General features: G+C 40.5%; 1 protein-coding gene across 1 annotated transcript in view; it reads right to left on the bottom strand.

Moving 5' to 3' along the window:
• dner (delta/notch-like EGF repeat containing) overlaps positions 1 to 14872 on the bottom strand; it is a 72102-nt gene that overhangs the window by 13444 nt on the left and 43786 nt on the right. Inside the window, exons 2-6 of the mRNA XM_055028815.1 lie at positions 8635 to 8982; positions 7386 to 7483; positions 4503 to 4666; positions 2954 to 3102; positions 875 to 1028 (exon numbers count right to left, since the gene is read on the bottom strand). Of these exons, the coding sequence (XP_054884790.1) occupies positions 875 to 1028; positions 2954 to 3102; positions 4503 to 4666; positions 7386 to 7483; positions 8635 to 8982 (913 nt within the window). The remainder of the gene's footprint in view (positions 1 to 874; positions 1029 to 2953; positions 3103 to 4502; positions 4667 to 7385; positions 7484 to 8634; positions 8983 to 14872) is intronic.

The following is a 14872-nucleotide window of genomic DNA, read 5'->3' as shown; positions in this document are numbered from 1 at the left end:
TTGTGCTTTTATTTTCATTTATGTCTGCAGACATGTCTTTGTAAGGAAGACAACCTGAATTCATCATACAATCACTATTAGTGGAGACATACAAAAATGAGTAAAATACTCCAATAACAACAACAATAATAATAATAATAAATCTTGTTTATAAAACCCTTACATAACAATTTACCTTTACTCGTGTTTTGATGATTTGACATGGTGCCAAAATTTATGTATTGAGGCTCATAAAAAAGGAGCAAAATGTAAATCATCTCAGTGTACTGTGCATTTTTATTCTAACACAAAGAGAGAAATGTAAAGCTAATAAATATTATAAAGCTTCAGAAAATGTTTTCTCATGAGCCACAATTTAAAAATATATAATTTTGTGCTGTCAGAGAACAATCTTGCAAAATACGTAGATTCCTCTGCATCTGTTCTGAGTCGTCATTGAATGTTTTAATTGTTGCATTTTAGCATCTGGGGATTAATGAATTTACAATCCTGAATTACATGAATAATGCATAGATGCTAGTTTGATGTACCATGAAATAGTTTCTTTTTTGTCTCTTTTCTGCAGGTAATTAAAACTACAAGTGATGTCTGAGGATATCTTATCAACATTTCAAAGTGGGCTTGTTAGCGCCTTTTGCTGTTACCTTTGACATTTACTACCCTGTCAGAAGATTTTGTTTTGAAGTCCATAACACCCAAACCCACACGTAAAAATTACTGTCAGGATGAAAAGTTCACTGTCCTTTCTGATCTCATGAGAGATTTTCTGAAAGCCGAGGAAGAGACTAGAATAAACAGGAACCATGGAGTCGCACTTGGAACAATCACCTGATGGTAAACCTATTAAACACATGTGAAATGCATCAAAGCGTACCTGGTTGGCAGGTACATGTGAAGTTTTGCCCCTCGCCACCTTGTCTGATGTCAGTGCAGGTGCCGTTGTTCCGACAGGGCCGGTGGTGGCAGGCGTCGAGCTCTTCACAAAAAATCCCAGTGTAGCCATCCTCACACTCACAGAAGAAAGTGCTCTGCAGGTAGAAACCACGCGAAGACCGAATAAGATAAAGAGAAGAGTCTAAAGGCTGCAAAACGATTCAGTGACGAAACACTGCAATCAGCAGCGATGCAGTTTGACTTTCTCAGCCAGATGTAGAAAGAGACTGAATCTGTTTAGATGACGCTGGTGAGGCAGCAGGGTGAGCTTCAAGATTAGTTTTGCTTCTTTTGATTGAGATAAAATCATTGGTGTACTTTTAAGAGCATCTGACTAAATTATAACTTTCTTACTTTTCACACTTTGTCTCATTACAACCTCGGCCTTCACTGCATTTTATTCTATTTTTATGTGGATGACAAATTAGCTTGTAACTGTGGAGTGAATAGAAAAGGGCACGTCTTCCTTTAATTACTTTTTAAAAATAATCTAAAAAGCTTGATATATGAATTCATCGTGTCCAAGTCATTACTTTGTGGAACCGATCTTCACAAGCATTTTGGAGTGTGTCTCTACCAGCTCAGCACATGCAAAACATTTGCCTCATGCTCTTTTCGGAATAGCTCAGGCTCAGGCAGCGCCGACAGACAGTGTCTGTGTGTAGAAATGTCCAAATCTGGCCTCAGACTTTCAATTGGATTTAGAACTGTCCTGGGGTTTCCAACTCGAATCCTCTAGTCCCTACTGCAACACCTGAATCAAATGACTGAATTACTTCCTCAGCACGTCATCAATTTCTGCAGAAGTACGCCAAGGCAAGGATTTGTCTCCATGTTGTAGGGCAGGACAAGGACAAAGACACGTGGACATCCAGAGACTGAAACTGCTCCATTGTATCATGCATAAAGTCTAATGTGTTTTTCAGACACTAGCAAGTCCTCTTCAGCTACAGTTCTGTATTTATTTATCAACTTTGATCTGCTTCCTTGTCCCTGCTTAAGAAAAGTATTGCCACAGCATTATGCTGCCACCACCGTCTTTCAAGGAGAATGGTGATGTGCAGCCACTTATGGCTAATAGGGGAAAAAGTTACATTTATATATGATCTAACCAGAGTGCCTTCTGCCTAGAATAGGACGGAACAAAAAGTAAAGGCACACAACTTTTCCACAACTTAATTCCTGATTCGTCTGTACTGTTCCTTGGTTTTCTTGATGTTGTTCGTTCTCCATCATTCTCTAACAAATCTCTGCGGCCTTCACAGAACATCTGGATTTATATTCAGACTAAATTACAGAAAGTTGGACTTAGTTTACTTATTGACTGGAACAGAGGGTTACGAAGGCAAACTGAGCATTCACGACGGCCTACGAACGAGGCTGAACAAAAACATATTGTTTATTAATTCCGCACAAGTGAAATCTCATTTCCATGAATTGTGCTCATTTTACAGCTCTGGATGACAGATACACTTAAACCATTAAATTAAAACATTAATATGTTGCTGTTTAATCACTGCATATACTTTAAGTGCTCTTGGCCTGCAGGACTTATTGTCCAAGCAGAGTTGCTGATTTTGCAGAATTTCTTCTCACTAGTTTGCATTTCACCATGCAAACTAGTGCAAATGAAAATATGGACCTGATCATATTTATAAAGGAAATTTATAAATTGGAATCCAAGATAAACACTTGACAAGCTTCCTAAACGCTTAATAAACATGTTTTAGTGTTTACTCCATAGCCATCACATACAGCAAATGATCCCGTCTAAAAAAAAAAAGCAACATTTTCCCACAGTTGTTTGTGGCATCAACAGGGCTTCTCACTGATTTTTTTCATACAATAGCATAAATAGTAAGAACATTATGTGCTTTAAGTCATCCAACAAGAGCACGGAGAGCTGCTGACTGCTGAGAGAACAGAATGATTCTCCTTGTGCAATGTAATAAAATTATCAGGCCAGGGAATGAGCACTTAGATTGTAGCAGTGACCTTTGCTGTTTCTGGGAATTCTCACCTCCGACGGCTGAGTGACGCATTTTCCTTTCCCAGAACACTGCGGATCGCTGAAGCTGCTGCCGGGCTCCACGCAGCTGCTGGCCTTCACCGTCAGGTTGAGACGCAGGGTGACCTCCGGGGCGGTGGGAGCGCCGACACGGATCACACCTGAGGTGGAAACAAACGCTTTGTGCTTAAAGGTCTTAAAGCTTAAGCTTCACTTTGATATTTATATGAAAACAAGTCCGTTTGCCTCAACACAACAAAGAATTTAAGAAAACCTTAAAATAGCTTAATTTCAAGTTGCATGTATTTGTGTGCTGCCATGTTGCAGCTGTTAAGTGTAGTGCAATTTGTCGGGATCTTTTTGGGGCTGAATACAAAAGGCCACACATTTCTGATCTTCCTTCCAATCCACTGTAAATATCTGAAGATATGCTTTCTGGTTTACAGCTTTTTAAGTGTATTTTGCTCCTTTTAACACATTGAGAGCATTGACTGTCACGACAAAGCGCCAGGTTGTCTTTACAGTTTCACAGAGTTACTACAGCCACCCTATAGATGAGTCAAAAGACGAATGAGTGCAGGCAGATCTTTAACATGTTCTCCTGTAAAGCCTCTCTCTTCATCTGTAAATGTCAAACGTCTATTTTATTATGTGCTCAATCAAGCCTGACAGCTTTGCTGCTGCTTGGATAAAAATAGCTCCGTAGTAAATATCAGGTGCTGTTGTACAGAATCCGACCTGAACCAATGAGCGGGACGTCCGCTGCTGATGGAAGCAGTGACGTCCGCCGGGCTGACCAATGGGGACGCTGACAGCTCTGTGCACGTTCCCCTGTCATCCTCTGACTTGATGATCATTAACCCCAATGACAATGAAATTTGGAGCTGCAGAGTCATTGCGGCTTTAAACCGTGAAAGCTCAGCCCCTGACTTGTTTTCATCTGAGGTGTAGGCATTGTCTCATCTTTTGTCTCATCCTTTGTCTCATCCTTCTTACGTGTGCAAAGCCCCCAAATAAGGCACCAAAAAAATGAGTGTGGATGATTATGTGATTATGTTGTGAACATTAGTCACACACGATTAAGCCTGGCGTCTGGAAAAACTAAATTCATCGAAGCCGATTGTTTCTCAGTTTGACCTTTCATCTGTCCTGGTGCATTCTTTGTCTCCCTGTCCTTCCCCATAATCCCTTTCTGCCTTGCCGTCTCTTCTTTGCTCCCCGTCTATATCTGAATCCCTCTCTCCCGCCCTTCAATGCCTCTCTTTTCCTTCTGATTTAACTCCATCATTTTCTTCTCCCTGTGAAGCAGAAGAGGCGACTGCCACAGAGGTAGCAGACATGAAGGTCACCTGTTTGACAGAAAGTGCGTGGAAGTGAAAAGTACAAGCATTTTTCATCTACATTCAAAGATTATCGTCTTGTTTTTTTATGTTATTTTGTATTTTTGCAGTGAAAAGTTCTGAATACTCAATGACCAAACACAATGACCAACAGATGTGGGGGTGTTTCACGTTGCACTCTGCAGGTTGTCCTTTGCTATTTCCAGTGAGGAGAGACTCACTGAGGAAGTAGTTCTGTCCCAGGGGCAGCAAACGGTCTGGTACCACCAGGCCATCCGGGGCCTGCAGGAACCATATGGTGGTGCCATTCAGAATAGACGAGCGGAGAAAACCCTCTTCACTCACACGCCACAGCACTGGAGCTCCACTGGCGTTCACCAGCACCCTGGTGGCAGAGGACAGGCAAGTTAAGGAAGGGAAGCAAAAGCATGAGGGAAATTAACAAGCAACTGGAAGCAGGAGAGTTCAGTGATTATTGACTTTATCCAATTGTTCCAAAATGCAACTTTTCAGCCTTTTGATAGGGAAGTATTGCTTTAGTCTGCATCCTCTTTTTTTTTTTTTTACAAAAGATGTGTGACAAATCAAAACCTCTGAAAAACGTTCTGTAAAGTATATATACAGAAAACCTCAAGGGTTAGCATTCTGCCAACAGGCTCTTCGGTGTGAAGATGAAGTCTCAGATGCAACCAAAGACTAAACTGAACCAGCTGTTTGTTGAAGAGGGAGAAAAGAGTCGAGCAAAGCTGAACTAAGCTGGATCTTCTCGCAGAAAGCCCTTGTGAGAGACAGACAGGGGAGTAGAGCGTAATCTGTCAGCTGCAGTTGCAAGAAAGATGTTCAAAAAGCTCGAGTGAAGCAGCTCACAGCTAAACGCCATCGAGAGCCTCTCTTGCCTCCCTCCTACACTGAATTAATCTTCCCCATATTAACCGAAACAAATAAAACAATATGTGATTATCCTCTTAGCCCTCCATGTTGTGCACTTGGTCTAATGAGTGTTTACAGCTGATAAGAGCCGTGAACATCTTCACCGCTACACTGATTTTCCGACGACATGATGCAGGCGGAAAGCGCAGCGCAGAGGAGAAGGAGGACCGGAAATCTGAGATGTGTGATGTGTCAAACGAAAGACTGACTCTGACATCAGGAGGGGAATAATTCATGCTACTTTATTATTGACTAAGTGGAAAAGCGAGCCTGAAAGCTGTGGTCCGGAATATATTATGACACACATTTAACTTTCAAATTAAAGAAAGCATGTGGACTGATGCAATAGTTGCCCCAAAGTGCCACACAGAAGAGATGTAGCAAAGAAGTGAAACTGAGGCAATGTGACTGAAATCATAATACTGTGGTTTGGTCACTCGAAGGTGAAGTTTTCTTTTTTTTTCATAACTGTAAGAACAACATCTTTAACTCAGACTGGCTGAAGAATAACGGCTACTAAAGGTTCACAGGAGTCATAATTTATTGATGAAAAGCTCTCTGATGAGTTAAATCTAAAAATAATAACAAAACAAACTCTCTTTAGCAACAACATCTTTATGATCCCAAAGACTTTTGGGAAATGTTCAATGAATTATTCAGACAGAAGTGGCGCTTCTTAGAAGGTCACATTTGATGCGAGTCCAAGAGTTCAGGCTCTGATCATCATACTTACAATCAAACATGGTGGTGGCAGTATAATGCTTCATGGCTGCTTCACTGCTTCATGACAACTTTCTGTAATTGCTGGACACATGAATCTACTCTCTACCAGAAAATCCTGAAGAACATCTGACCATCAGTTTGTGTTCAAAGGGACAAAGACCCAAAGTCCAACAGTATGTCCATACATGGACAACTCTAAAATAAGTCTGTATGTAAATCCGACTGAGATGACTTGACACAGCATAAGATCTTCCACTACAGTCAGCATTTTGCTCATTGGGAATGAACAAAAGGCTCAACCAAAAGTAAGGAGAAATTACATGTTTGATTCCCGGCCTGGGCTATTTACTGAATGTCTTTCCCTTTTCTCTCTGCTCTTCATCCTTTCAAATTACAGAAAGTTGGACTTAGTTTACTTATTGACTGGAACAGAGGGTTACGAAGGCAAACTGAGCATTCACGACGGCCTACGAATAAAGGCCACAAGAGCCACAAAAACCTTTCAGAAGTTTGTGGGTTCAAGTAAAGCAACAACAGAAGTAACCTTGACTTTCTCACAGATCTTCAACTGCGACCCCCTTTTGTGTGACATCTATCAGATATACTTATCTGCTTTTCTAATTAAACTCGGTGGTCATTGCAGCTCTGGACGGTGCGAGATGTTAATTTGAAAAAGTCTCCTCAGAACCAGCATTATGGTACATTATTCAGGCATTTTGTGTAATCAAAAAGCAGGAAAACAGGGCAGCGGAGGTTGATTACCTCCCAGTTCACAGCCTTTTGTCTGAGATCACCAGCAGAGCCCTGCGCCGTGCCTCTCATGTGTAATGAGAACGTCAAGGGCATCCAGCAATCACCTTGACCACTCCATCTGCATAATTCATTGAACTCCTGTTTACAGGGCTGCTGCAACACTGTTTTTGGACAATCACACTCCTAATAAATTGAGCGCACCTGTGCTGGCATGGCACAGTTGGGTCGCAGGGTTTCAAACGAAAGGGTATTAGTGACGCAACCTTCAAGCTGAAAAATGTTTCCTGCGAAAGTTGCTGCACGGTAAGTATGTACATAAAATAATGCGCACAGCAGGCTCTATTTTTATTTCTTCTGTGAAATAATTATGCAGACTCTGTATTTTTAATAGGTACATTTTGGACAGAACTACCTATTCTCGGGTTGCAGCGGGATCTACAGATTTATAGATGACATGGAGCCGGCCGGCGGCTTCCTTTCTATGCACCTGAATGCAGTTCGTTTTTAAAAGTTCGAGCAATCAGTTCTTCAGAAACTTTTGCAGCAACAGATTAATTAGATCAACTCTAGGCTGGAGTGTAAACTGCAGCTGGTGTGAATTTTGAAGCAAGAGGAGGACAGACGTTCTCGACTTTTTCTGAACGTTACATTTCGAAGGGAGCTGCCCGTTTTTAAAGACTTTATGATATTCCTCTTACTTCACAGCGGTTTCTTCAGGCACCTCCAGAGACAGAGTCAGGGTCCCTGACGTCAGCTCACAGAGCTCAGGGCTCACACAGTGCAGACCCTCAGTGACCTGAAGCACAAACCATCACATTTTCAATATATAGTCCTAAACACGTTTCTTTAAATGTTTCAAATCTTTAGAATTTCAAAGTCAGACAAAGATAAGTTCAGGGTGAAAAAAAATATCTAAACCAACCTGTCAATTTGTGAAAAAGCTATTGTCCCCCTTTATTAAACCACAAGTTGCCTGTGGTGTAAAAACAAAAAAGTGTCCAGCAACATAAAATAGAATAAAAGATCTCTAAAAAAAAAAAAAAACATGTCATATGCATCAGTCAAAACAGCTGATAAACAGCTATATATTTATCAGCTATTTTAGTTTTTTAAGTGTTTCAAACTACTTTTGATTCTAGAAATCCCAAATTTAATAATAACAACAATAAACTTTCCCAGGAGAGATCAGTCTAACAGAATTTCTGCAAGAGTGAATTGACAACACAGGGAGATCAGCAATGAGGGTCCCAAAACATTTTCAGTTTTTAAATGACCTTTTCTGGGTTGTAATTTCTTGACTTTTAATAGCTCCAATAGCTCATTGTGAACATTTGCTGTCTGTGGTATGGATGAGCACAGGTGTTTGGCTTTCAGCCTCAGTTCTAAGTTTGGATTTGAGGCAAACTTAGATCAGCTTTTTGTCAACATTTGTAACACTTACACTTAAAATATACTGCGTAGGCTGGATCATTCTATACTGAAAACAGGATCTAGTGTAAAACTAACATCTTAGAATACCATAAGAGTATTATGTGAAGTGGAAGTGTGATTGTCTTAGACTGCTTCGTTGCGTTCAAGATCCGAATGACTTCAAATTGATGAAACTGTGAATTTCACTCAAACAAAACGACAAAAAAATGCTGAGAATATCTAACCATCAGCTGAATGGATAACAAAGGAAGGTTCAGGAGAGGTCTAGTCAAAGTCTGATTGATTAAATCTGATTGATAAGCTGTGATGCAACCTTAAACTGACGACACTTTTGCAAATAAGAGTGGACCAAAATTCCCCCAGAGTAATGTAAAAGAGTCAATACCAGCTTATGAAAACTCTTTTGGATGCAATAAATTTTTCATAATGAACCAGGTTGGTTTGGACGACTGTTTCACAGGGCGAGGGGAGAACTGTAAATCTTCTGGAGCTGAGGTTTAGTGGAAACGTTCTCACCCTGTCTGCATCCCACTGCACAACCAGCAGCCTCTGCCCGGGCTTGGGCTGCCACGGCTGCAGGGTGGGCGGCGCCGGTGTGGTGGTGGCTGGGACCGTGGTTGGATGCTGGGGCGGAGTCGTGGCCGCTGTTGTGGAGGTCACCGGCGTGGCCAGCTCGGGAGCGGAGGGGGTGGCCGGGCCCCAGTCGGCGGCGGGTGGCAGGTCCAGCAAGATCTGATCGCACCTTTCTCCCTCGTAGCCTTCTGTGCACTCGCACGAGTAGGCTGGCTCGCCCTCCTCCCCGCCTTCGCTCCGGCTGCAGTTTCCATGGAGACAAGGGCTGCTGGCACAGGGGTCTGTGAAAAACTGAGATAATGGAGAAAATAAACAACAAACACACATAACGGAGAACACAGCGGAGTCAAAGTCAGAGGAGGAAACAGGAGGAAAGCACAGTTGTCTTGCTTCGTTCATCTCTGCTGTTCTCTGCTGTGTGTTTGAAAGGTTCTTACTGCGAAGGCAGAAAATATAAAATCAGGTTTTACAGCAGAGTTGCTACTAGCTAAAACTGGTTAGCAGTATCTTCTTATGTGTACTTCTAAAATTACCAGTGTTTATGATCTTGATGAAGTCCTTGCTGTATATATAGGAGTTGTTCTTAATTTTCTTTTGAATTAGTTATTTCTCAGAATAGCTCATCTGTCTCTGGAACAAAGCTCCTTGAAGTGCACATTTATTCATATATTAGGACAAAACCAAAGCAGATGCTGTTTTTAGTATTATTTTAAAGAGTCTTTAAAGATATGTGGATTAATAAATAAAGATGTCAGAGAAAAGGGATGGACTCCTACAAAAGTCCTGCATGCTGGAGACGTTGGTGAGCATGGAGGCACTTGGTTGAAGAGGCTGGATTTCTCCACACCCACAAAAAGCAAAAAAAAGCTTGTTTTTGGCCCCACATTATGAAGCAGTTGGAGTCTAGGATTGGAATGGAAACAGCTAAACCGAAGGGAAAATGAAGAAAAGCTGTTTATGCCGCGGCCACTACAGAAAGATTAAGAATGAAGAAAATACAAACATAGATAACCGCAGCTGGAAGAAATGTTTTCTTTTACTGCAGGTTTTACATATTATGTCTCCCCTGCGTGTAAAAGTCGGAATTGTTTGGCTGCTGCAGACAATCGGATTTAAACATCAGTCCTTTCTCTTTTCTTCTGTCCACCACATGTATTGCATTAGCTTGAGTTCACTTTTAGGGCCAAAGAACATGTTGCTGCTGGAAAATTAGTTGTGGACTCTGGACTAAAAGAATTCAACCTCAAGTACAAAGAAACACAAGATGATCATGTGGAGGAAAGTGAAACTTCACAATCACTTCACGGTTTAATGCAAGGTAGCCTGGTGGTGCAGGTCTGAAAGGAAGTACAGCTGAGACAGGAGTGGAGCGCGACATCTATCTGATTTACAGTTTGTTTTTGTTTGTTTTTTTTACAATGGGATAATTTATACTACTGGTAGATAGAATTTGAAATAAAGCTTTTAAATCTATCTGTAGGGTGCCAGTTTGTCAAGTCTCCAAGCTGTTGCTTCGGGATCTGACTTCTTCCTGACTTCTTCCTTCTCACAGCCATTGTGTTATTGCTACTTTAGTCTTGAGTAGTTTGTTACACCAGTGTTTCTCCTTTAAGAACAAAACAACAAATTCAGAACAATGAACCCTTGAAAAATGCCCCAGAATACATCATATTAATGTTCCTACAAAGTCATAATCAAAGGAATACCACTATCATAACTATAATTACATCATTTTACCTCCATAGAAATAATAATGTTTCTACGAAACCTTTTTTACTGTATAAATACCATCATATTGTGACGTTGTGCTATTTGTATTTATAAGTTGTCACACAATGACAATCTAATGCTGGATTATCCTTAATCTATACACTTACATTTTCTTCTAAATTGAAATTTCATCCACCATGAAGCACTGAGGAAAATGCTCCCTGACAGCCTCCTCCATGCTGGTTTCATCCATAAATAATGAATCACATTTCGAGAAAACCTTCTGGTTCTTATGCTCAAAATGAGACATGACAAAACTCACTGCTTGAAACCGTTGTCTGCTGTTTGTCTTAGGAATGTGTGTAATCCTGTTCTTATTAATTGATGCATTCTTTGTTGGAGCAGTAGAGCCTCCAAGTATCTGAAGCTCCAGTGGCCAAAATAAAATTTTAATAAAGTGGGGAAACAAACAAAAAGCCTAGAAATACAGAGATGATCCAGTGATTCAGAGAGTGAATCCTCCCCCTCTGCTACGTACAGACACTAGGGGCAGAGCAACAAAGACTGATTAATAGTCTGTTATCTCTATGGCCAAAGTCACAGCTCATTAGTGCTAATCTCTCTGTGAAGCTTCCACTCTTTGCTACTCTGACAAACTTTTTTATGTTTTGACATTACGTTCTCACTAGCACACAATTCGATGCTCCTAAATGTCTAAACTCGCCAACCTTTAGAGGACAACACAGTCTTTTCTAGGTCACAGCGAGTCCTGGAGTCCTTTTTGCTCCAGACTGGTCTCTAAGCCACAGTCCATGTCGATGTACAGCCACAAGTAAAGGTTAATACAAGGAAAAGTAAAATGTCTCAACTTTACAATTTGAGTAAACTTTTGTTATTTTCAGAGTAATTTTACTGGAGCGCACTCATTGGAGTGAAACCTCTGCCCAGTCTCATCAAACCACTGTAGCTATCAAACAACAAGCTCATTTCAACTGGCAACACACAGACAACAACCATGCATTCATACACTCAGGCATCAGGACATTTTACACTACATGAAAACCTGAACCTGCCACAAACCAGCTGCTGTCGACATGATGAAACCCACTAATCAGGATAATTATGCTGCTTTGAAACACCACAAACTATTTAGAATAATGTAGAACTCAGAATTTTCACACAAAATCTGACAGGGAGGAATAAATTCAGACATTCTCTTTTGAATAAAGTGAAAACCAGACATAAAATAAATTTCTCTTTATGCTCAAAATCCTTAGCACACTGTAATATCCTATTTTTACAAACATTTGAAAGTAAAAATATGACTTTAATTCTAAATTTCCCAGCAGTGTGGATAACTTTGGGATTAACTGTGTATTTAGCAACATGTTTGATGCGATGAATGTAGCATGCACAGCATACAGTCCCCTCTGCATGCATTGGGTTTTTTGTTGGTATTAGAATTCATGCATTCAGACTTGTTTCTGCATCATTCTAGGTTTTCATTTATTTGCCCCAGGCTCTGGCAAAACATGTGAATCAATTCTGTCTAAGCAGCTGATAATTCCCCCTTTATCTATGTTCCCACAAACACCAACAAACAGAACAAAGAGATTCTCCAAGGCCAAATTAATTGCTTCGCAAGGTGCCGTGATCCCCTCTCTAATTTGAGATGGTCGCCCCCGAGGAGGAGGAATCGATACAGCCAGGCAGAGGAAAACAGCAGCACTACTTACTCACAGACTTCATGGGCTGGTTTCAAAGAGGAGAGGTTATTAATTCTGTACATTTACCAAACACATAGTCATATGTTCCAGTGGCGAGGCACATTTGCACTTACACACATCTGTTACGCAGTTTTTCTTCACATTGTGATTTAATTAGACCATGTTTACAGAGGATAAACGCTGCTGCTGTGTTTCAGCAAACTGCCTGGTCCAGATACTCACAAATAGCTGGCTAATTATGGCGATAAAAACTTCTAAAGTTTTTTTTTCTCTGTCCAGTGCATCTTTGTTTTTCTAATGTGGAGTCAGTCCGCTCTGGTCTCTGATCTTATCTTCACAGTGTGTATCTGGAACAGGCTGAGGTGATTCTGGAAAAATCTCGGAGGAGCGCACCTTAAATATCTGCATCTGTGTGTGCAGCGAAAGCTGTTTCTACAAAGTATGCAGCAGTAGACTTAGGGGAACTACACATTCATGCTGCGATTTTCAGGTTTTTATCTGCAAACACAAAATTAAACTGAGCATCATTCTCTTTCATCCTCACAGGTGTAAGTCACTTTGTGTTGGTGCATCCAGAACAACTAGTGTTTACTGAGAGGCTGTCAGTGTCAATAAAAGTAACGAAACACAATTTTAGTGAGAAGTTGAAAATATGGACACAAAATGTCTTTCAGAACATTGTTGCAGTGAACCGAAAGCATTATTTGACCACTTTATGAAATCATCTTCTTGGAACAAGTGTCCAGATTCCTGAACAAAATTTCAAAACCAGTTGCAAAATGGCAAAAATTCACATTTTCCACTGTTGGATTTTAAGGAGGTTTCAAGTAAAGATTCAAAATCAAAAATGAAGAAATGGGAGTGAAACCAAACAAGAAAAAAACGAGTAAGCAAATTAATGCACACAACAATCAAACTGAAATAGGTTGTTCATTATCTGACCAAAATCAAAACAACGAAATATTGCTGTAGACAAAAATATCACAGCAGTGAAATATTGCAACATGAGGATAATTAAATGAAATGCTGCATCTCATCACAGAGGAGGAACCTGCTGCAGACAGTGAGTCGTATGTCGGCTTTTAAATGTTGCTTATATGGGTATAGATGTGAAATTTTAATTTAACCAAACATCAATGAGCCCATCAGCCTCAAACTTTGTGACCTTTGGGAATTATCGTGGCTGCTCCATCTCACCGCTTTAGCTGTCGACTCATCTGAGCAAGATAAGACAGCAGGGGTTGTTCTAATGGCCAAATCGTTCAGCTAATTACATGCAGACTCAACTGAGACATGCATCTAAAACAAGATGTGCAAAAAGAGGCAGAAGTTAAACTTTCTTAGTTTTCTTTGGGGAGAGGAAACCTAAAAACTCATGACTGTAAAGGCTTTTTATGATATTTAGCGACAGTCATTACTAACATATACTATGACTCGAACATGCTCTGAAGGACTTTTCTTAACAGTACGAAAGCGTTTTCATTGACATGTTTCCTGATATTGAGAAGATCTGCTTTCAGGAGGTAAACCCGATTCAAGTCACGGCAATCTGACTCAAAGGAACCTGAGCGCCATGTGACGACTCTACACGAGTCTTGTCCTTCATGTTTTACTGATGAGAAGTGTCGTTAAATATTGATGGGGCCTGATCTAGATCCGTCTTCTGTTTTTTCAGACTGGACGAGTCCTTTTATTTTATTTTTTTGTTTTGCTTTTCGAGGCAGTTGCCCGCTTGCTGAATTCAGAAAGCAGAAACTGGAGCACCGCTGCGCATTGTGGGATCTCAGAGGAGTAGAGCAAATATCACGAAACATGAAGCAGAGGAAGAAAATACAACCATGCAGCTAGTTATGTACCCTAAACACACAGACGTATCCACGCGCACACACACACACGCAAGCATTCAACACTGAAATGACAAGTGGGAATAGCAGCACACTGCCACATTCAGGGAATTACAACCTCCACCGTGTGAGAAGAACAACCAGGGAACAAATACAGAGTAATTATATAATCAATCACACAGCAATTAGCTGAATGAAGCAAATTAAACTTTTATATAGCCAGCAGAGATTCTCATCTCAAAATGTGCGGTGCATAATGAGCTGCAGCAATTCAGCTCAAACAAAATATTTAATTCATGACGGGTGACAAAATAATGCTTGGAAATCATTCTTCAAAAGAGTCATTCTTCCCTTTTTTTTCTTTCATTTTCACTCGTGAAGTTTGATCCCCTGGAGTTGACGTGATAATCTTCACTGTGAGAAGATCCCACACTCAAGCACTCAACATTGCTGTCAGCATGTAATTCATTAATTTCTGTTGCATGTAAAGCACAACACTCGTTGTTTGCGCTCCTGTTTTGCTGAGACAACGAATGCAGAAACATGGAAAAGAAGAACCAACAAAGTAAAGTAGATCAAACACGACCCAAAAGCTTTGAAGACAAGAGAAAATCTTGCACCTCGGACCCTCCCTGGGCTTAGAAATATTCCTCTGAAGAAATAACTGAGTGCTACAAACAAGTGAGTCATTCCTCCATGTACAGAAAAGAAATAAGACACTCAGTTGGCTTTTGGAAATTTTTAAATGTGTTTTCTATGATTGCAGGCTGCATCAAGTGTTTGTATGAAATTTCTTGCATCATTATGGGACTTTATTATTTTCACTGTTGGCAAAGCAGGGGAAGATTAGTTTATGGTCTTTGGTAGCAAGACAATCGTTTTTTGGGGGGAGTTTTAACG

Source organism: Poeciliopsis prolifica, unplaced genomic scaffold (genome assembly GCF_027474105.1).
Source record: "Poeciliopsis prolifica strain line A6 unplaced genomic scaffold, Auburn_PproV2 SCAFFOLD004, whole genome shotgun sequence".
Taxonomy (NCBI): Eukaryota; Metazoa; Chordata; class Actinopteri; order Cyprinodontiformes; family Poeciliidae; genus Poeciliopsis; species Poeciliopsis prolifica.
This window is presented reverse-complemented; position numbering and strand designations above follow the sequence as displayed.